A 21,709-nucleotide genomic window follows, 5' to 3' on the forward strand; every position below is an offset into this window, starting at 1 on the left:
CGGGACGGCCCGAGGGGACCCGGGGCCGGGCCGTGGGCAGCACTCGGCTCCCGGCAGCCGTCCGCCTCCCGCCGCCGCTGGCGGACGGATGGCAGCGGCCCGCGGCCGCGGGTGCCCGACCGGCAGCGGTAACGTCCCCGCGGGCCGGGGGGCGGCTGCGCAGGGGCGGCCGGGGGGGGGTCCAGCGGGGCCCCGGGAGGCTCACACCGTCCTCTGAAGGGCGGCAGCCGCGGCAGAAAGGCCAGCGGCACCCCCGGAGCTCAGGGTCCGTCCTGCCGGGGCCCCGCTGTCCCCTCACCCCTTCTCGCTGCCGGACTCTGTCACCGCTCACAGGCAGCGCCCCGACCCCTTCCCCCTCCGCCTCTTCCCCTCTTCCCCGTCCCGACTCGCTCAGCGTCACTCCTCTGCTCTCCGCTGGCGCCGTCTGGCACTCGTTCCGGCCTCTCATACCCGTTCGCTTCAACGTAGCATCAGCTGAACCCTCACACGCACAAACACCGACATAAACCCCGCTGGACCTCCGTGCTGCCCCGATACCAATCCGAAGCACGTACAGTTCCCTCCCTAGAGCAATACAGCCACATTTCGGGATGTTTTATGAGCAGATGGGTCAAACCGGTGCTATGCTTGGGGAGTTAAAAGTAAGTTTTGAGACAACAGTAGCCTCGAATAGAGTAGATAAGGAGTATAAGCTAGAATGAGCTAGTTTTGTATAATTAGGTGCCGTCTAATTAGGCCAAAGGGCAAACAGCACGCACGAAGAGTTCAATCAGTGGACACGGTGAGGAAGACTAGCAACTATCACCAGAGAGCCCTGGAAGACCACCAATAGGCATAAACGTGCATGTGCCAAGGACATTTACATACGTTAATTAGTTACGGAAATAGTATGAATATGTGAATAGTTTCTCAGAAATCTAATGAATATGAATATTTGGACTGCACATAATCTTTGTAGTCGAGCAAGTGGGTGCGCACACTAGGTGGAGCGATCCCCTCTGCGCCCGGTGCTGCATTAAAGAACGCCTGTTTTCTACAACTCCAAACTGAGTCTTAGAGAGTTTCCTTTTTGCCGACTTACGGTAACACCCCGAGAAGTTTTCTTACCCATCTTCCCCTGCCTGGGAGCCGTTGCCACTGCTCAAAGGCTTTTTCTCTAAATATTTCATGCAGGATCTGAAGTTTACCTCGGGTCCTACGCACGACCGCTTCTATTCTCTGACACTGCCCTACACGAGTACAGCACGTGCTGTTGGCCCACACCCCCAGCCCACGAGCAGCCGCACGGCCCCGAGAGCCGCTCCGGTCTGCGGATACCGGGGCTGATCTCACCGCGGCCGTGAGGCTGGAACGGCGTCACCCGCAGCGCTCACCCCTCCCGCGGCAGGGCTTCGGTGGCAGCTCCCGCTGCGGCCGGTGCTCCGTGCAGGGAGGATGGCTCGCGCAGGCGTGGGGAGCGGCGTGCATGAAGTCTTTGCCCCTTTGTTTATTTGGCTATGTTTAATGAGCCAGTGGGTGTCTAAACATCACCAGGGATGGTTTTGGTTCCAAAGGCGCCGGGGATAACCCCCTGAGTCCCGGTGCCCCCCCGAGGCGGCGGGAGGGTCACCAGCCCAACTGGTGATGCCCAGAGAGCAGGAGAGGGGTTGGGGGTGGGTTTGCGTCTGCCAAGGGAGCGCGGGGGCCCGTGGGGCCACAGGTCGGGGTTGCGGGAGCCGGTGGGTGCCGGGTGCCAAAGCGCCGCAGCCCCTCTCCTCCCCCGCAAAGGGGCCACAGGCACTTTCCTGGCACCGGGGGCCGGGGCCAGCTCCTCCGCGGGTGGCTGCTCTCGCGGTGCCGCTGCCAGTGCCCAGACCCCACGGGTCTGCACTGGGTGTTACTGGGCTGCGAGCGCTTTTCTCCACAGACCGCGTAGGTGCCGTTGGGCTGACCTGTGCTGGAACCCAGTAGAAACCAGTCCCACCCAGTAGGGTGCTGCCGGCTGCTGGAGCCCGGCCCGAGGGCTGGGGGGGCGCGGGGTCCGTGTCCGGCCGAGGGAGGGGGCTCGCGCCTTCCCCTGGGCAGGTTCCCCCCGCCCGTGTCCCTGAGGCACCCCCGGACTCGCCGCCGCCGGACGACGCTGCCCCGGCGGTCACAGCGGCCGCCCCGGTCCCGGCGCGGCCCCGCGGGTCCCCCCCCGCGGCCGCGCTCTGGCGGCGCTGCGGCTGCAGCCCGGTCCGGCCCGGCTGTGGCAGCCCGAGCCCCGCGCGGCAGCGGGCGGACGCGGTGCCGGTGCCGGTGGCGGAGCGGTGCCGGTGGCGGGGCGGGGCGGGGCCCCGTCGGGACGCGCTGTCCGAAGGAGGGGGGCGGCGCCTGCGGACCCGCGCGGGGCGCCCGAGGAGCGGGGCGGGATCTCAAGGGGCGGGGCCCTGAGGGCGGGGGCGGGGCCATGCAGATCGCGCCGCTGCCGGCAGAGTCGCTGCTCGGCGAGAGGGGCGGGTCCTCGCGCGGTGGTGGGCGGAGACATGCAAATCAATACGAACGAAAGAGGGGTGACGGGAGGTCTCCGCGCCAACACGCCGCCGGCCGCGGGGGAACGCGGGCGCTGCGCGGGCAATGTGCGGGGTAAAAAGCGGAGCAGAGGAGGCGGCGTGTGTGTGGTGCGGTAGCGGAGCGTGTGCGTGCGTCCCCGTGTGGTGTGTGTGCGTGCGGCGGCGTGTGTTGCTGTGGGTGCGGGGGGCCGAGCATACTTACCTGGCAGGGGAGACACCATGATCAGGCAGGTGGTTTTCCCAGGGCGAGGCTCATCCCCTGCACTCCGGGTGTGCTGACCCCTGCGATTTCCCCAAATGCGGGAAACTCGACTGCATAATTTGTGGTAGTGGGGGACTGCGTTCGCGCTCTCCCCTGACTTTGCTCGTGTCAAAGGCAGAACTGACGCCGAGGGCGGACGACCTCTCTCCTTCCACACCCGCACTCACTCGCATCCCCGTTCGGTGGCGCGCTGCGGCCGCCGGCGCAGACGGGACTGCGCGTGACCGTTCCTCTCTCGGCGCGGCGCGGCGCAGCGGGGCGGGACCGGCGGAAACGGTGTGTCCGGGTCACCCGGATTGGCACGATGCGGTGTCACGTTCTCCGTCCTCGCGGTCCGACCGCACGGAGCGCCCCAACCGGTGCCCGCAACGGAGCGCGGCGCTACGGGGGGGACGGGCGCCCCCCGCGCTCTCTCACGAGCACAGACCCGCTCCCACCGGGCGAGCGCTTCGCTCGCTGCCGGCCCGGTCCGGCCCGGCGCGGGGGCACCAACTCCCCGGGGATCGCCCCTCACCCCGCGGTTTTACATCCCGCCCTTCCTACGCCCCCGCGGCATCCCTCCGCCCGAAGGACGCGCGGGGGCCCCGCTCCGGTGCCGCCCGGGGCTCTCGGTGCCTCCGCCCCTTTGGGCAGCGCCGGCCCTCGGCCGCGCCGGTGCCCGCTGTGCTCAAGCGGCGGCCGAGGCGGCGTGCGGCGCCGCTGCTGCGAGCGGAGGGGGCCGAGCCGGCGCGGGCCGTGACGGAGCCGCCCGCGGCCGAGAGCTTCGAAGGGGCAGAGTGCGGGGAAGGGTCAGCGCGGAGCTGCGGCGGGGGAGGCGGGCTGCGGAGAGAGGGCTCCGGTTGTCCGAGCCGCTCCGCCACTGCGACGCAGGTTCCCCGCGTCAGTTCTGCCTTTGGCACGAGCAAAGTCAGGGGAGAGCGCGAACGCAGTCCCCCACTACCACAAATTATGCAGTCGAGTTTCCCGCATTTGGGGAAATCGCAGGGGTCAGCACACCCGGAGTGCAGGGGATGAGCCTCGCCCTGGGAAAACCACCTGCCTGATCATGGTGTCTCCCCTGCCAGGTAAGTATGCTCGGCCCCCCGCACCCACAGCAACACACGCCGCCGCACGCACACACACCACACGGGGACGCACGCACACGCTCCGCTACCGCACCACACACACGCCGCCTCCTCTGCTCCGCTTTTTACCCCGCACATTGCCCGCGCAGCGCCCGCGTTCCCCCGCGGCCGGCGGCGTGTTGGCGCGGAGACCTCCCGTCACCCCTCTTTCGTTCGTATTGATTTGCATGTCTCCGCCCACCACCGCGCGAGGACCCGCCCCTCTCGCCGAGCAGCGACTCTGCCGGCAGCGGCGCGATCTGCATGGCCCCGCCCCCGCCCTCAGGGCCCCGCCCCTTGAGATCCCGCCCCGCTCCTCGGGCGCCCCGCGCGGGTCCGCAGGCGCCGCCCCCCTCCTTCGGACAGCGCGTCCCGACGGGGCCCCGCCCCGCCCCGCCACCGGCACCGCTCCGCCACCGGCACCGGCACCGCGTCCGCCCGCTGCCGCGCGGGGCTCGGGCTGCCACAGCCGGGCCGGACCGGGCTGCAGCCGCAGCGCCGCCAGAGCGCGGCCGCGGGGGGGGACCCGCGGGGCCGCGCCGGGACCGGGGCGGCCGCTGTGACCGCCGGGGCAGCGTCGTCCGGCGGCGGCGAGTCCGGGGGTGCCTCAGGGACACGGGCGGGGGGAACCTGCCCAGGGGAAGGCGCGAGCCCCCTCCCTCGGCCGGACACGGACCCCGCGCCCCCCCAGCCCTCGGGCCGGGCTCCAGCAGCCGGCAGCACCCTACTGGGTGGGACTGGTTTCTACTGGGTTCCAGCACAGGTCAGCCCAACGGCACCTACGCGGTCTGTGGAGAAAAGCGCTCGCAGCCCAGTAACACCCAGTGCAGACCCGTGGGGTCTGGGCACTGGCAGCGGCACCGCGAGAGCAGCCACCCGCGGAGGAGCTGGCCCCGGCCCCCGGTGCCAGGAAAGTGCCTGTGGCCCCTTTGCGGGGGAGGAGAGGGGCTGCGGCGCTTTGGCACCCGGCACCCACCGGCTCCCGCAACCCCGACCTGTGGCCCCACGGGCCCCCGCGCTCCCTTGGCAGACGCAAACCCACCCCCAACCCCTCTCCTGCTCTCTGGGCATCACCAGTTGGGCTGGTGACCCTCCCGCCGCCTCGGGGGGGCACCGGGACTCAGGGGGTTATCCCCGGCGCCTTTGGAACCAAAACCATCCCTGGTGATGTTTAGACACCCACTGGCTCATTAAACATAGCCAAATAAACAAAGGGGCAAAGACTTCATGCACGCCGCTCCCCACGCCTGCGCGAGCCATCCTCCCTGCACGGAGCACCGGCCGCAGCGGGAGCTGCCACCGAAGCCCTGCCGCGGGAGGGGTGAGCGCTGCGGGTGACGCCGTTCCAGCCTCACGGCCGCGGTGAGATCAGCCCCGGTATCCGCAGACCGGAGCGGCTCTCGGGGCCGTGCGGCTGCTCGTGGGCTGGGGGTGTGGGCCAACAGCACGTGCTGTACTCGTGTAGGGCAGTGTCAGAGAATAGAAGCGGTCGTGCGTAGGACCCGAGGTAAACTTCAGATCCTGCATGAAATATTTAGAGAAAAAGCCTTTGAGCAGTGGCAACGGCTCCCAGGCAGGGGAAGATGGGTAAGAAAACTTCTCGGGGTGTTACCGTAAGTCGGCAAAAAGGAAACTCTCTAAGACTCAGTTTGGAGTTGTAGAAAACAGGCGTTCTTTAATGCAGCACCGGGCGCAGAGGGGATCGCTCCACCTAGTGTGCGCACCCACTTGCTCGACTACAAAGATTATGTGCAGTCCAAATATTCATATTCATTAGATTTCTGAGAAACTATTCACATATTCATACTATTTCCGTAACTAATTAACGTATGTAAATGTCCTTGGCACATGCACGTTTATGCCTATTGGTGGTCTTCCAGGGCTCTCTGGTGATAGTTGCTAGTCTTCCTCACCGTGTCCACTGATTGAACTCTTCGTGCGTGCTGTTTGCCCTTTGGCCTAATTAGACGGCACCTAATTATACAAAACTAGCTCATTCTAGCTTATACTCCTTATCTACTCTATTCGAGGCTACTGTTGTCTCAAAACTTACTTTTAACTCCCCAAGCATAGCACCGGTTTGACCCATCTGCTCATAAAACATCCCGAAATGTGGCTGTATTGCTCTAGGGAGGGAACTGTACGTGCTTCGGATTGGTATCGGGGCAGCACGGAGGTCCAGCGGGGTTTATGTCGGTGTTTGTGCGTGTGAGGGTTCAGCTGATGCTACGTTGAAGCGAACGGGTATGAGAGGCCGGAACGAGTGCCAGACGGCGCCAGCGGAGAGCAGAGGAGTGACGCTGAGCGAGTCGGGACGGGGAAGAGGGGAAGAGGCGGAGGGGGAAGGGGTCGGGGCGCTGCCTGTGAGCGGTGACAGAGTCCGGCAGCGAGAAGGGGTGAGGGGACAGCGGGGCCCCGGCAGGACGGACCCTGAGCTCCGGGGGTGCCGCTGGCCTTTCTGCCGCGGCTGCCGCCCTTCAGACGACGGTGTGAGCCTCCCGGGGCCCCGCTGGACCCCCCCCCGGCCGCCCCTGCGCAGCCGCCCCCCGGCCCGCGGGGACGTTACCGCTGCCGGTCGGGCACCCGCGGCCGCGGGCCGCTGCCATCCGTCCGCCAGCGGCGGCGGGAGGCGGACGGCTGCCGGGAGCCGAGTGCTGCCCACGGCCCGGCCCCGGGTCCCCTCGGGCCGTCCCGGCGCGGCGCGTCCTTCCCCCGCTGCGGCTCCGCGCCCGCCACCGGGGCGAGAGGGGCGGGGCCCGACGGGAGGGGCGGGGGTCTGTCTGGGGCGGGTCCTCGCGCGGTGGTGGGCGGAGACATGCAAATCAATACGAACGAAAGAGGGGTGACGGGAGGTCTCCGCGCCAACACGCCGCCGGCCGCGGGGGAACGCGGGCGCTGCGCGGGCGCTGCGCGGAGGCAGACGGCGGGTGGCGGGACGCGGCGTGTGTGTGGTGCGGTATCGGAGCGTGTGCGTGTGTCCCCGTGTGGTGTGTGTGCGTGCGGCGGCGTGTGTTGCTGTGGGTGCGCGGGGGCGAGCATACTTACCTGGCAGGGGAGACACCATGATCAGGCAGGTGGTTTTCCCAGGGCGAGGCTCATCCCCTGCACTCCGGGTGTGCTGACCCCTGCGATTTCCCCAAATGCGGGAAACTCGACTGCATAATTTGTGGTAGTGGGGGACTGCGTTCGCGCTCTCCCCTGGTATTGGTGGTAATAAAAATAGAACGTTGGTAGGGCCAGTATATTTTGTTCGCAGCAGATCCGTGCTCTCTCCCGGACAACTTTCCGCGACGCGCTCCCGCTCTTCCAGGACTGAGCTCGGTGCTAGCCGCGCTCCGCCATCCCACCCCGGGCCCCGTCCCGCCCCCGCTCGGCGCTGCCCCGCGGCGCCCCCGGCCGTCCGGCGGCCGCTCCGCCAGGTGCTGCATCCGCCCCGCCCCGCCCCGCCCCGCCGCGGGGGCTGTCCCTGCCCGGCCCCGCCCCGGATCCTCCCGCCGTCGCCGCCGCCGCCGCGCTGCACGCGCCTCGCTCGGTCGCCGCCGCTGCGGAGCCGCCGGAGCGCACGTGGCGCCGCCATGGGCTGCCTGGTGCTGCAGGACGGGTCGGTGCTGCGGGGCCGCCCCTTCGGGGCCGCCGGGACCGCCGCCGCCGGGGAAGTGGGTGAGTGCGGCGGGCGGGGCCGCATCGGGACCGGTCCCGGGACGGCGGCGGATGGCGGGAGGCGGCCCGAGCCCGAGCGGCAACCGGGAGGGGAGGGAGGGCGGCGTCCAGGGGTGCGGGGGGCCGGGGTGTCCCCGGCGGCGGGACGGGGGTCGGGTGCTCGATCGCAGCCGACGCGGCGCCTCTCCCCGCGCCCGCAGTGTTCCAGAGCGGCGTGGTGGGGTACCCCGAGGCGCTCACCGACCCCTCCTACAAGGCGCAGATCCTGGTGCTCACCTACCCGCTGGTCGGCAACTACGGCGTCCCCCGGGACGAGACCGACCCCTTCGGCCTCAGCAGGGTGAGCAACCGGCCGTGGGGGCGGCGCGTCCCGCCGCGGTGCCGCCGCAGCGCTGCCCGGTGCCGGGGTGGCGCGGGGCGGGGCAGCGCCGGGGCGGCACGTGGCGGCAGGCGGAGGTTCGGCCTCGACCTGGAGGTGCTCCACCCGCCGACGTCCTGAGAGAGGACTGGGGGGGTGAGACCCCCCAGCACTGGGACCGGGGGTCCCCCGCAGCGTCCGTCTGTCCATCCCCGCTGGGGCTCCGTCGCAGGACGGGGTGTCCCGTCCCAGCGCCCCCGGGGTGCAGCGAGGCCGGGAGGGCAGAGCAGCTCCTGACACCCGATCGAGCCCGCGGCCGCCCCTGCCCCCAGGGCAGAGTCCAGGCCCTTTCGCCTCTCGGGCCTCCCCATGCCGACCCTGAGGGTCCGTCCTGCCCAGCCCCATCCCGCCTCAGCCGGCCCGGAGCCCCTGGCCCCGCTCTCGCTGTTGGCAGTCCTCTCCGGGCCTGGGCTGTGGGGGTCCCTGCTGCAGCCCCGCAGAACTTCCTCCCAGGAACCGGAGCCCCCATCCCACGGACGGGGTGCACCAGAGCGTTTGGGGTTCCCCGGCGAGGCTGTGACTGGAGGGAGCGGTGCTCTCCCACGTGCCGGTCCGTGCTGTGGCTCCGCTGAGCTCCTGGGCGGGGGGCTGCAGTCCAGTGGCATCGGGGGCTTGGGCACCCCGTCCTGGGGCTCCCAGAGCCACGGACTCAGCTGAACCAAGCTGTAGCCCTGCAGTGCCAGGTGTGGGATGAGGTGGGGGCCGTGACAGCCTGGCGTGCTGTGTGGGGTGGCGGGGGGGGCTGGTCCCGTGCCGTGGGCCAATGCCAGCGTCCCTTCCCCATGGGACTCCTCCAGCCCTGGGCTGTAGCCATCCTGCTGTGCCCCATGGGGATGGCCAGGCCAGGCACCTGAGGGGCGCATGGGGCCTCTCCCGTGCTGGTGGCCCCGTGCTCGGCCATACTCACTCCCCTTTCCCCCAGTGGTTTGAGTCCAGCAAGATCCATGTGGCCGCACTGGTGGTGGGCGAGTGCTCGGAGACCCCCAGCCACTGGAGCGCGTCCTGCTCCCTGGACCAGTGGCTCAAGGAGCAGAACATCCCTGGGCTGGAAGGTGGGGCTGGGGAGACCGCGGTGCCGGGTGTGGGCTGGGGGCTGGGGGGCAGCTGGGGGGGCTGGTGCCCGGGGACAGTGAGTTCGGGAGCAGACCTGTCTCTGCGTTAGGATTTCCTTCTCCAGGGGGTTGACCCGGTGTTGGTGGTTGGGGGTGATGATGTTGCTCGGGCATGGGGTCCTGCTTGGGGTGGGACGGGGCAGCAGGGTTGTGTCTCATGGCTCATCTGCAGGGGTGGATACTCGGGCCCTAACGAAGAAGATCCGCGAGAAGGGGACGCTGCTGGGGAAGCTGGTGCCGGATGGGACCCCCGAGAAGAGCCTCTCCTTTGAGGACCCCAACAAGCGGCACCTGGTGCAGGAGGTGTCGCTCAAGGTGGGGCTGGCGCGGGGCTGGGGGCACGGTGGGCATGGCTGGGGGGCAGCTGGGGCTGCGGAGGGGCTGGTGCCCACCTGGGGGGCCGGGGTGATCCACGCTCACCCCTCCCGCAGAGCCCCCGTGTGTTCAACCCCGGCGGGTCGCTGCGCATCACGGCCGTTGACTGCGGCCTCAAGTACAACCAGGTGCGGTGCCTGTGCAAGCGGGGGGCGGCCGTCACCGTGGTGCCCTGGGACCATCCGCTGGACACCGCAGGTGGGGTGGCAGCGGCCGGGGGTGTCTCGGGGCTCTGCCGAGGGGTGGGGGACAGGGCCTGGAGCCTGGGCTGCCTCCTTGGCCGGTGCTGGGGGCAGCAGGGAACCATGTCCCGCTTCATGCCGTGGGGTTGGGGAGCCTTGATGTCCTTCCTGGGGGCTTGGGAACATCGCTGGGACCCTGCAGGGATGGGGGGGGGGGCACGGGCTGAGGGTGCCTTGCTGTGATGGGGATGGGGGGCTCTGGGCTGTGGCATCTGGGTGCCCTGGTGTGACCCTGCGGGGGCTATGGGGGGCTGTGGGACTTGGGGGGGACCTTGCTGCCATCGGGGGGGGGTGGGGGTGTCAGGGCACCTCGGTGTGACCCTGCTGGGGTGCTGGGGGGGCTGTGGGCTCAGGGTGCACCACTGCTGGGCTGCTGTGCCCTTGGGGGTCCGGGGGGCCCACTGTGACCCCGCTGCTGTCTCGGCACAGACTTTGATGGGCTGTTCGTCAGCAACGGCCCCGGGGACCCGCAGCTCTGCCAGGAGACGGTGTCCAGCCTGCGCCAGGTGCTGGACGCCCCCCAGCCCAAGCCCATCTTTGGGATCTGCCTGGGCCACCAGCTGCTCTCCCTGGCGCTGGGCGCCCGCACCTACAAGATGAAGTGAGTGGGGGTCCGGGGTCGGGGTCGCTGCGGGGTCCTGGCTGCCCACGGCTGCTTGACGCCTCTCCCGCCACCCAGGTACGGGAACCGTGGGCACAACCAGCCGTGCCTGCACGAGGACACGCGGCGCTGCTTCATCACGGCACAGAACCACGGCTTCGCGGTGGAGGTGGGCAGCCTGCCGCCCGGCTGGGTCCCGCTCTTCACCAACGCCAACGACGGCTCCAATGAGGGCCTCGTCCACGAGCACAAGCCCTTCTTCAGGTGGGTGCGGGGCTGTGGCTGGGGGAGCCCGGGGGGATTGTGCGGGGCTGTGCCTTGCCTGACACCCTCCACAGTGTCCAGTTTCACCCCGAGCACCGCGCTGGCCCCACGGACCTGGAGGGGCTCTTCGACATCTTCGTGGAGGCGGCACAGGACCTGCGGAGCGGAGATGGCGGCGCCCGGACAGGTGGGTGTGGGGTGGGAAGGGGCGGCCGCGTCTGGGCCTGTGGGGTGGGGGCCGTGGGCAGGACCGTGGGGCCGGGGTTGTGCACGGGGGGGTGTTTGTGGACCCGGTCCCAGTGTGTCCCGTTCCTCCCAGTGCGAGAGCGCCTGCGGGACTGGCTGACCTACGATGAGGCGCCGGCGGGGGGCCAGGACGCGTCCCGGCCCCGCAAGGTGCTGATCCTGGGCTCCGGCGGCCTCTCCATCGGGCAGGCGGGAGAGTTCGACTACTCGGGGTCACAGGTGAGTGCCCACCCAGGGGCATGGCGGGGTAGCAGTGTGGGGGTCACCGGGGGGGTTGGGGGCCACCAGCTGTGACCACTCTGCTCCCCATAAGGCCATCAAAGCGCTGAAGGAGGAGAACATCCAAACGGTGCTGATCAACCCCAACATCGCCACGGTGCAGACCTCCAAGGGGCTGGCGGACAAGGTCTACTTCCTCCCCATCACCCCCGAGTACGTCACCCAGGTGAGCACCCCGGGGGGCGCAGGGACAGGACAGTTTGGGGGGCGCAGGGACGGCAGGGCTGGGGGCTGCCTGGAGGTCTGGGGGGTGGTGGGGGGTGCTTGGGGGGCAGCACAGGCATGGTGGCAGCTGGACGGAGCAGGGCACATTCTGCGGGGCCGCCGTGGGTCCCTGCCCCACCACCCTCTGCTCCCCTAGGTGATCCGGAACGAGCGCCCCGACGGGGTGCTGCTGACCTTCGGGGGGCAAACGGCCCTCAACTGCGGCGTGGAGCTCACCAAGGCGGGCGTGCTGGAGCGGTACCGCGTGCGCGTGCTGGGCACCCCCGTCGCCTCCATTGAGATGACGGAGGATCGGAAAGTCTTCGTGGAGAAGATGGAGGAGATCGGGGAGCACGTGGCGCCCAGCGAGGCTGCTGCCTCCCTGGAGCAGGTCCGGGGGTGGAATGGGGGCGGCGGGGGGCAGACAGGGTGCTGTCCTCCCCCTTCCCATCATGACCCCGTTGCTCTCCGCAGGCGCAGGCGGCGGCTGAGCGGTTGGGGTACCCGGTGCTGGTGCGCTCTGCTTACGCCCTTGGGGGCCTGGGGTCCGGCTTTGCTAACAACCGTGAGGAACTGGTGGCACTGGTGAGCCAGGCCTTCACCCACACCTCCCAGGTCCTGGTGGACAAGTCCCTGAAGGGCTGGAAGGAGATCGAGTATGAGGTGGTGCGGGATGCCTACAACAACTGTGTCACGGTATGGGACGGGAGAGACCCCCCCGGGTCTCTGCTGGGGGGGAGTTGATGGAGGAGTGGGTCCTGTGGGGTCAGGGGCTCCCACCAGACCCCATCCCCGTGGAGGACTCCCCAGCCCATTCCCTGGTGCTGGCACGGCTGCTGGGGGCTGAGCCCCTTGAGCCGGACCCCTCACACCCCCCGTGCTCTGGGGGAGCCGCAACGCCTGGGCCGTCCCGGGGGCTCATTCTCAAGCCTCGGCTGTGCAGGGAGCCCCCGTCGGTCCCCAGGGCAGGGGAGGAGGCGGTGGGAGCTGGAGGGAGACCCGCTCGGGGCTCCCGCTGGGAGCAGGCACGGGCAGCGCATGGGGCAGTCGGGACCCCGGCAGCCTGCGGTGACCCCCCCCACCATTGCCAGGTGTGCAACATGGAGAACCTGGACCCGCTGGGCATCCACACGGGCGAGTCCATCGTGGTGGCGCCCAGCCAGACCCTCAACGACACTGAGTATTTCATGCTGCGGCGCACGGCGGTGAAGGTGGTGCAGCACCTGGGCATCGTGGGCGAGTGCAACATCCAGTTTGCCCTCAACCCCGAGTCGGAGCAGGTGAGTGCGGCTCCCCGAGGGACCCGGCCCCCCTTCCCGACCCCCCCAGCCGCAGGGCTGTGCCTCCCTGTGCCCCCGGGCTGCAGCGCCTGGTCTCCCTGGGGGCCAGAGGGTCTCGCCGTGTCAGTGTCAGGGTGCTGGGTCTCGCTCCCTCCCGGTGCCGTGCGCGGTCCTTGGGTGGTCTCTGCCTGGCTCCATCCCGCCGTGGCTGTCGGCGATGGCTGCCCTTCCCCAGCCCAGCTGCCCATCCTCTCCTGGCTGATCTGCCCTCGTGTTTGGTCCCCACTGCTGTTTGTGCCCTCTGTGTGTTAGCAACTCTCTGTTGCCGTCCAAGCACCGGGCAGTAGGGAGCTGGCACCTGGCCTTGTGCCATGGGGGCTGCATCCTGCGCCACCGCGCTCACTCTGTCCACCTGCTGCCCGCAGTACTACATCATCGAGGTGAACGCCCGGCTCTCCCGCAGCTCGGCCCTGGCCAGCAAGGCCACCGGCTACCCCCTGGCCTACGTGGCTGCCAAGTTGGCCCTGGGCATCCCCCTGCCCCTCCTCAGGTAACGGCACCGCTGCGGGATGGGGCGCTGCTCCGGCCGGCCTCACAGCCCCATCCGCTGACCCCTGTTCCTTCCCCAGGAACTCTGTCACCAACTCCACCACAGCCAACTTTGAGCCCAGCCTGGACTACTGTGTGGTGAAGATCCCACGCTGGGACCTCAGCAAGTTCCTGCGTGTCAGCACCAAGATCGGCAGCTCCATGAAGAGCGTGGGTGAGTGTGGGGCGGGTGGTCAGCACGGGCGGGCAGCATGGTGGGCACCGTGCCTGGCCACTCACAACCCTGTCCGCAGGGGAGGTCATGGCCATCGGGCGGAACTTTGAGGAGGCTTTCCAGAAGGCGCTGAGGATGGTGGACGAGAACTGCGTGGGCTTTGACCACACTGTGAAGCCGGCCTCAGATGTGGTGAGCGCTGGGGCTTGGGAAGGCGTGGGGGGTCTGGGGCAGGGGGCTGTGCTGCCGGCACAGTCCTGGGGAGGAGGCGGCTGTCTGCCCCCCTCCCGGCCCTGCTCACCCCCCTGACCTGGCAGGAGCTGGAGACACCGACAGACAAGCGGATCTTTGTGCTGGCGGCCGCGCTGCGCGCCGGCTACTCCATCGAGCGGCTCTACGAGCTGACCAAGATCGACCGGTGGTTCCTGCACAAGATGAAGAACATCACGGACCACACGGTGCTGCTGGAATCGTACCGCGAGGAGCAGAGCACCATGCCACCTGCCGTGCTCGAGCGGGCCAAGCAGCTCGGCTTCTCCGACAAGCAGGTGGCCCTGGCCGTGCTCAGGTAACGTGGGCATGGGGTGACCCCGGTCTGCGCCCTGGCCCATGGCCCGGCGCTCACCCTGCCCCTTGCAGCACCGAGCTGGCCGTGCGGAAGATGCGGCGTGACCTGAAGATCCTGCCGGTGGTGAAGCAGATCGACACGGTGGCGGCGGAGTGGCCGGCCCAAACCAACTACCTGTACCTGACCTACAACGGCACCGAGCATGACCTGGCTTTCCGCGAGCCCCACGTCATGGTCATCGGCTCTGGCGTCTACCGCATTGGCAGCAGCGTTGAGTTCGACTGGTGCGCCGTGGGCTGCATCCAGGAGCTCCGCAAGGTCAGGCGGGTCCTGGCGCCCCGTGGGGTCGGTGGGTCGGTGGTGGATGGGGCTGGGGAGGCACGGGGTCGCTTGGCTTCACCTCGTCCCAATCCCCGTGCAGATGGGCTTCAAGACGATCATGGTGAACTACAACCCAGAGACGGTGAGCACCGACTATGACATGTGCGACCGCCTCTACTTTGATGAGATCTCCTTTGAGGTGAGCAGGGCTGGGGGCCCCCACCTGCCGTGGGGCTGGAGCAGGGTGAGGGCTGCTGCGGCCCTGGTCTGATCCATCCCCCTGCCCAACGCGGTGCTGCAGGTGGTGATGGACATCTACGAGCTGGAGAACCCCGAGGGTGTGATCCTGTCCATGGGCGGGCAGCTGCCCAACAACATTGCCATGGCCCTGCACCGGCAGCAGTGCCGCATCCTGGGCACCTCCCCGGAGGCCATCGACTCGGCCGAGAACCGCTTCAAGTTCTCCCGTCTGCTTGACTCCATCGGCATCAGCCAGCCCCTCTGGAAGGAGCTCTCTGACATGGAGGTGGGGGGTGCGGGGGGCTGATGAGGGTGACAGGGCTGCCCCGGGGGTGGACCGTCCCTCGGCACATCTCCTGAGGGTGCCGTCTCTTCCCGCAGTCGGCCAAGCACTTCTGCTGCAAGGTGGGGTACCCCTGCGTTGTGCGCCCCTCCTACGTGCTGAGTGGTGCCGCCATGAACGTGGCCTACTCGGACAGCGATCTGGAGAAGTTCCTGAGCAACGCCGTGGCTGTGTCCAAGGAGCAGCCCGTTGTCATCTCCAAATTCATCCAGGAGGCCAAGGTCCATCCAGGAGGCTGCTCAGGCTCTGGGATGCCCCTACTCCCCACAGTCCCCCCACCCCGGCTCTGGGTTGTGACCGTGTTCCTGCTCACAGGAGATCGACGTGGATGCGGTGGCCTGTGATGGTGTGGTGGTGGCCATCGCCATCTCGGAGCACGTGGAGAATGCCGGGGTGCACTCGGGCGATGCCACGCTGGTAACACCCCCCCAGGACATCACCCCTAAGACACTGGAGCGCATCAAGGCCATTGTCCACGCGGTTGGGCAGGAGCTGCAGGTCACTGGGCCCTTCAACCTCCAGCTCATCGCCAAGGTACCTCAGCTGGGGGGCCGCACCGGCCGGCATGGTGCCGTGTGGGAGGATGTCCTGCAGCCCCACATGAGTCTCATACTGTCCCCTCTCCCCCAGGACGACCAGCTGAAGGTGATAGAGTGCAACGTCCGTGTCTCCCGCTCCTTTCCCTTCGTCTCCAAGACCCTCGGGGTGGACCTGGTGGCTCTGGCCAGCCAGGTGATCATGGGTGAGGACGTGGAGCCCGTCGGGCTGATGACTGGCACGGGCATTGTCGGCGTCAAGGTGAGTAGGCGCCGTGGGGGCCGGGCTGGGGCACATGGCTGGGCAGCCCCTGAGCACCCCCTGTCCCCAGGTGCCCCAGTTCTCCTTCTCGCGCCTGGCGGGCGCTGACGTGGTGCTGGGCGTGGAGATGACCAGCACGGGTGAGGTGGCCTGCTTTGGGGAGAACCGCTGCGAGGCGTACCTGAAGGCCATGCTCAGCACCGGCTTCAAGATCCCCAAGAAGAACATCCTGCTGACCATCGGCAGCTACAAGGTGCGTGGGGCCAGGGTGGGGGCTGGGGTGCATCTCCCCCCAACCCCCTCTGACCATCCCCGGGGTCCCTGCAGAACAAGAGTGAGCTGCTGCCCACGGTGCGGACCCTGGAGACCCTCGGCTACAAGCTGTATGCCAGCCTTGGCACCGCCGACTTCTACACAGAGCACGGCATCAAGGTCAGGGCTGGGGGTCCAACGGGGGCTGGGGGCGCACGGAGGGAAGCGCGGGGCCCTGACAGGCATCACTGCGCACAGGTGATGGCTGTGGACTGGCACTTTGACGAGGCGGACGGCAGTGAGGCCGGTGCTCGGGAGACCCAGCGCAGCATCCTGGACTACCTGGCTGAGAACCACTTTGAGATGGTCATCAACCTCTCCATGCGCAACTCGGGGGGCCGCCGCCTCTCCTCCTTCGTCACCAAGGGGTACCGCACGCGGCGCCTGGCCGTCGACTACTCTGTGCCGCTCATCATCGACATCAAGTGCACCAAGCTCTTCGTGGAGGTGGGCTGGGGCGCGCGGGGGCCCAAGGGATGTGGGTGCCACTGAGGGAGCAAAGATGGGGGGTTGGAGGAGGAAAGTCCTGTTGTGGGTAGTGTGGGGCGGGCGCTGTGCATTGGCATTGCTGTGGGAGGGTTGTTTTTGGGGTGCAGCTCAGGCAGATGTCCTGTCCCCGTTCCTGAGCCCCGTCCCCACATGCCCCTGCGAGCCGGGTCCTGCTCTCTCCGCAGGCGCTGGGACAGATCGGGGCAGCCCCCCCGCTGAAGATGCATGTGGACTGCATGACGTCCCAGAAACTCATCCGCCTGCCAGGTAGGTGGGACTGGGGCCACAGTGAGGACCAGAGGCCCTGGTGAGGGTCAGGGGCCCCGAGGGTGCAGCACGGAGTCAGGGCAGCACCAGGAGCCGGGCTGGGGGCTCCGAGGGTGCTGCGGAGAGATGAAATGTTTCCCCGCGCTGCCGGGGTGTCCCATGTTCCCCATGGCCAGAGGCTGCCCGTGCTCATGCTGTCCTGCTCCCCAGGGCTGATTGACGTCCACGTCCACCTCCGCGAGCCGGGTGGCACCCACAAGGAGGACTTTGCTTCGGGCACAGCGGCCGCGCTGGCCGGGGGCGTCACCATGGTGTGCGCCATGCCCAACACCAGCCCCGCCATCACCGATGCCACCTCCTTCGCACTGGTGCAGAAGGTGAGGGGCTGCCGCTGCCCGGTGTGATGCCTGCGTCCGCTCCCTGGGTGCCACGGTGCCGGCTGCAGTGCACTTGCTGCCTGTGGTGGGGCTGGCAGCGCTCACTGCCTCTCACCCTGCAGCTGGCCGAGGCCGGGGCTCGCTGCGACTTCGCCCTCTTCCTGGGGGCTTCCTCGGAGAACGCCGGCTCGCTGGGCACCCTGGCCGGGGCAGCCGCTGGGCTCAAGATGTATCTGAACGACACCTTCACCAGCCTGCGGATGGACGATGTGTCGCTGTGGATGGAGGTGAGCCGCCACGGGCAGGGGCTGGCGTGGGGCCGCACACAGCCCCTGGTGCTGGTACCCACCAGCCCTGTTCCCTCCTCCAGCACTTTGAGCAGTGGCCGCGGCACCTGCCCATTGTGGCACACGCGGAGCGGCAGACGGTAGCCGCCATCCTGATGGTGGCCCAGCTGTACCAGCGCCCCGTGCACATCTGCCACGTGGCCCGCAAGGAGGAGGTGAGCGGCGGGGGGACTGCGGGCTCTGCCGACAGGGGGCTGTTTGGGGGCTGTCCCTCACTGCTGCTCCCCCCTCACTGCCGCTCCCCAGATCCTCCTCATCAAGGCAGCCAAGGAGAAGGGAATCCCAGTGACATGCGAGGTGGCCCCGCACCACCTCTTCCTGTGCCAGGACGACCTGGGGCGCCTCGGGGAGGGCCGGGCGGCTGTGCGGCCGGCACTGGGCACCCGGCAGGACGTGGAGGCGCTCTGGGACAACATGGACACCATCGACTGCTTTGCTACGGACCACGGTGAGCCCTGGGGGATGACGGCTGTGGGGTGGGGATGGCAGCAGGTCCCGCAGTGACCGACCCCGTCCTGCAGCCCCCCACACGCTGGAGGAGAAGCAGGGGCAGGAGCCGCCCCCCGGCTACCCCGGCCTGGAGACGATGCTGCCACTGCTGCTGACGGCTGTCTCCGAGGGGCGGCTCACCGTGGAGGACATCATCCAGCGCCTCTATGAGAACCCCCGCAAGATTTTCGGGCTGCCAGCGCAGGAGGACACCTATGTGGAGGTGGGTCCCTGCCCACCCCCCCACCCCGGATCTGTCCCTGTCCCTGCTGCCTCTGACCTGCTCTGCTGGCAGGTGGACCTGGAGCACGAGTGGATCATCCCCAGCTGCATGGCCTTCTCCAAGGCCTGCTGGACGCCCTTCGAGGGCATGAAGGTGAAGGGGACAGTGCGGAGGGTGGTTCTGCGTGGGGAGGTTGCCTACATTGATGGACAGGTAAGGCCCCAGGTACCCTTCCCCCTGCATCTAGGGGGTCCCCCCATCACCGTCCCCATCACCGTCCCCATCACCGTCCCCATCACCCCCATGGCTGCAGGTGCTGGTGCCCCCCGGCTATGGACAGGACGTGAAGAAATGGCCCTCGGGAGCTGTGCTGGCGCCACACGCAGCCCCTGCCAAGGAGAGTGCAAAGGTGCGGGGATGCATGGGGCTGGGGGGGGGGGTCCTCACCCCACCCCGGCTCCAGCTCGGCCTCTCGTTGCAGACCCCTGAGTGGCCCCGGCACGTGGCGGCTGGTGAGGTGCTGCGCGGCCGAGCCTCCAGCCCCCGCCGGGCCGGCCCCATGGGCGAGGGGCGCTTCCACCTACCGCCCCGCATCCACCGGGCATCTGACCCCGGGCTGCCAGGTACGGGGGGCGAGCGGTGTGGCGTGGTGCAGCACGGTGGTGGGCGGCAGGGTGGAGAGCATGTGCCGCCCCAGGGCCGGGTCTGGGGCCACGGCTGGACGGTCCCGTTGACGCCGGCCCTTGTGTCCTGTTCAGCGTTCCGGAGGCTGGGAGCCGCGCACCGCCCGGGCGCCCGAGGCACCGGTAATGTCGGGGGGGGGACTCACTCAGACAATGAGACGCGGCCGTACTAATGGCACTAACCGCAGCCGATGAGTGCATCCCCTCCCCCAGGTGCCGTGCTGGCCCCGGGCTGACTGCGCCACCCTGGCACGGGCACCTTTCCGCACTGTGTTGGGGCTGGGCACCATGGAACAGGGCATGGCTGCGCTGGCCCGCTCCCCTCCCACCCCGGCCCGTGCGGCACCTCGGGGACCCCTCGCCTGCCAGTGTGATTTGGGTTGCGTCCGATTGGGTTCTTGTGGGGCGCGCAGGGAGATGGAGGCAGCATCGCGCTGGGGATTGGCCCACCCAGTCTCTCGGTGGCCATCACCCCAGCGTTGGGCTCCGCGGTGCTTTCACTTGGTGCTGCCGAGTGCAAGGAGGGCTGTGCCATGCCGGCAGCACCCTGGGATGCTGCAGCCACCCGCACCCTCTAACGCCGCTGCTCCCCTCTCCCACCCCAGCCGAGGACACCCGAGAAAAGGCCGGCAGGAAGGTGGCGGAGGCGGGTGAGTGCCCCAGGGGTTCCGCGGCAGGTGGTCTGGGCTCCGTGGGACCACCCCACACGGGCTGACCAGCTGCTCTCGGTGCCACAGATCCGGCTGTGATCCAGGACAGCTACTTCTACCCACCGGGACCCTTCCCGCGCCAGGCATCCCCGCAGGGCGCACCCCACTTCCAGACCTCCCCGCTGCTGCACCCCCTCGTCGGGCTGCACCCTCTCGTCGGGCAGCACGTCCTCTCCGTCCAGCAGTTCTCCAAGGAGCAGGTGCTGGGGCCGTGGGCACCTGGATGAACCAGGGGGAGCGGGCACAGTGCCTCTTGGTGCCACGTACACCCCGGCTGAGCTGTCTCTCCCTGCAGATGTCACATCTGTTCAATGTGGCGCATGTCCTGCGCATGCTGGTGCAGAAGGAGCGCAGCCTGGACCTCCTCAAGGTGAGATGGGCACAGGGAGGCTGCCCGGGTGCCCGGTGGGAGCCCTGTGCCCCTGGGCTCCCCTGAGGTGACAAGCGTGGCCCCTGCAGGGCAAGGTGATGGCGTCCATGTTCTATGAGGTGAGCACGCGGACCAGCAGCTCCTTTGCGGCAGCCATGAGCCGGCTGGGCGGCTCCGTCCTGTCCTTCTCGGAGGCCACCTCCTCGGTGCAGAAGGGCGAGTCGCTGGCCGACTCAGTGCAGACCATGTGCTGCTACGCCGACGTGCTAGTGCTGCGGCACCCCCAGCCGGGCGCTGTCGAGGTGAGAGGGGCTAGAGGGGCCGGGAGGGCAGCTGCATCCAGCCCTGAAGGTTGTTGGTGGTCCTGCCCCGATGGGCAAGATGGGGACCTGCGCTATGGGGCAGGGCCATGTTCCCCAGTGGGGCGGGCTGGGCAGGTCCTACCCCAGCCCGCATGGGGCTGGGGGGGCTGCGTGCCCCTTGCGCTCAGCCCTGTCTGTGCTCCCAGCTGGCCGCCAAGCACTGTCGCAAGCCCGTGATCAATGCCGGGGACGGGGTGGGGGAGCACCCCACGCAGGCGCTGCTGGACATCTTCACCATCCGTGAGGAGCTGGGCACCGTCAATGGCATGACGGTATGGCACTGGGGTGGAAGGGGGGGGCTGTGGCCGCCCCCATGGCGGTGCAGCATGGTTGAAGGGCCCATCCAGGGATCTGTCGGGGCGCCGTGGGTCGTGCTGACTGCTCTCTCTAGATCACCATGGTGGGTGACCTGAAGCATGGACGCACGGTGCACTCGCTGGCCCGCCTGCTCACGCAGTACCGCGTCAACCTGCGCTATGTCACCCCCCCTGGCCTCCGCATGCCCCCCGACATCACCAGCTTCGTGGCCTCCAAGGGCATCAAGCAGGTGAGCAGGCAGGGTGGAGGGGCTCAGGGCCCCACACTGTCCCCCAGCCCCCCCCGGCCCCGCTGACAGTGCCCCCCCAGGAGGAGTTCGGGAGCATCGAGGAGGCGCTGCCTGACACCGATGTGCTCTACATGACCCGTATCCAGAAGGAGCGCTTCCAGCGGGCAGAGGAGTACGAGGCTGTGAGTGTGGGGACGGGGGGCAGGAGGGGACCGCATGTCTCGCTCCGGTGGGGAATGGGGGCTTCCCTGCCTGCAGCAGCTCAGGCCTGTGTCCTGTGTGTCCCCCTCCCAGTGCTTCGGGCAGTTCATCCTCACCCCCCACATCATGACCCGGGCTAAGGAGAAGATGGTGGTGATGCACCCGCTGCCCCGTGTCAACGAGATCAGGTGTGGGGGGGCTGTGGTGTCCTGGGGGGTCTCTGGGGGGGGCTGCAGTGTGCTGGGGGGAGTTGGGGGATGAAGGATGTGGTGTGCTGGGGGGGGTCTCTGAGGGGCTGGAAGCTGGGCTGGGGTGGGGGGTCCCAGGGCAATGGGGGGCTGGAGGGGGCTCGGTGGTGTCTGCAGTGGGGGGGCGGGGAGAGAGGCGGGGGGAGGGTGTCTGTGAGGGGCTGGGGGGTCCCAGGGCAATGGGGGACTGGGGGGGAGGTTGGGGGTGCCTGCGGTGGGCTGCGGGGGTGGGGGGGACGGAGTCTGTGGGTACCGGGGAGGGGAGCGGGGGGGTCTCTGAGGGGCGAGGGTGAGGGTCCCGGGGGCGGTGCCCCTGGCTGACGTCACTTCCGCAGCGTGGAGGTGGACTCGGACCCGCGCGCCGCGTACTTCCGGCAGGCGGAGAACGGGATGTACATGCGGATGGCGCTGCTGGCCACCGTGATGGGCCGCTACTGAGCCAATAAACGCGTCATTCTGCCGCGTCCTGACGTC

The 21,709-nt window shown here is 68.7% G+C and overlaps 1 protein-coding gene across 3 annotated transcripts; it reads left to right on the plus strand.

Moving 5' to 3' along the window:
- Window positions 1-7,471: 7,471 nt before the first annotated feature.
- On the plus strand, window positions 7,472-21,699 carry CAD (carbamoyl-phosphate synthetase 2, aspartate transcarbamylase, and dihydroorotase; the record flags this gene model as incomplete). Of its 3 annotated transcripts, XM_082481388.1 has the most annotated exons (45): window positions 7,472-7,556; window positions 7,757-7,896; window positions 8,897-9,026; window positions 9,259-9,401; window positions 9,518-9,659; window positions 10,133-10,304; window positions 10,383-10,568; window positions 10,643-10,755; window positions 10,888-11,033; window positions 11,128-11,259; window positions 11,455-11,688; window positions 11,772-11,993; window positions 12,389-12,577; window positions 13,003-13,127; window positions 13,207-13,340; window positions 13,420-13,532; window positions 13,658-13,908; window positions 13,980-14,226; window positions 14,330-14,428; window positions 14,531-14,755; window positions 14,851-15,033; window positions 15,128-15,346; window positions 15,443-15,610; window positions 15,681-15,863; window positions 15,938-16,042; window positions 16,121-16,369; window positions 16,597-16,678; window positions 16,889-17,055; window positions 17,178-17,342; window positions 17,426-17,557; window positions 17,649-17,850; window positions 17,924-18,114; window positions 18,187-18,327; window positions 18,428-18,523; window positions 18,596-18,737; window positions 18,873-18,920; window positions 19,403-19,447; window positions 19,535-19,707; window positions 19,803-19,877; window positions 19,967-20,179; window positions 20,386-20,511; window positions 20,631-20,786; window positions 20,867-20,968; window positions 21,081-21,175; window positions 21,571-21,699. In XM_082481388.1, 45 exons carry the CDS (start codon window positions 7,472-7,474, stop codon window positions 21,671-21,673), a joined length of 6,789 nt encoding a protein of 2,262 aa, XP_082337514.1. In that variant the 3' UTR covers window positions 21,674-21,699. The 3 variants fall into 3 exon arrangements, with proteins under 3 accessions (XP_082337514.1, XP_082337515.1, XP_082337516.1); XM_082481389.1 differs by lacking the exon at window positions 18,873-18,920 and having other exon boundaries at window positions 18,596-18,776; XM_082481390.1 differs by lacking the exon at window positions 18,873-18,920.
- Between the last annotated feature and the right edge of the window lie 10 nt (window positions 21,700-21,709).

Source organism: Vanellus vanellus, assembly GCF_965231255.1.
Source record: "Vanellus vanellus genome assembly, chromosome: 3".
Lineage (NCBI taxonomy): Eukaryota > Metazoa > Chordata > Aves > Charadriiformes > Charadriidae > Vanellus > Vanellus vanellus.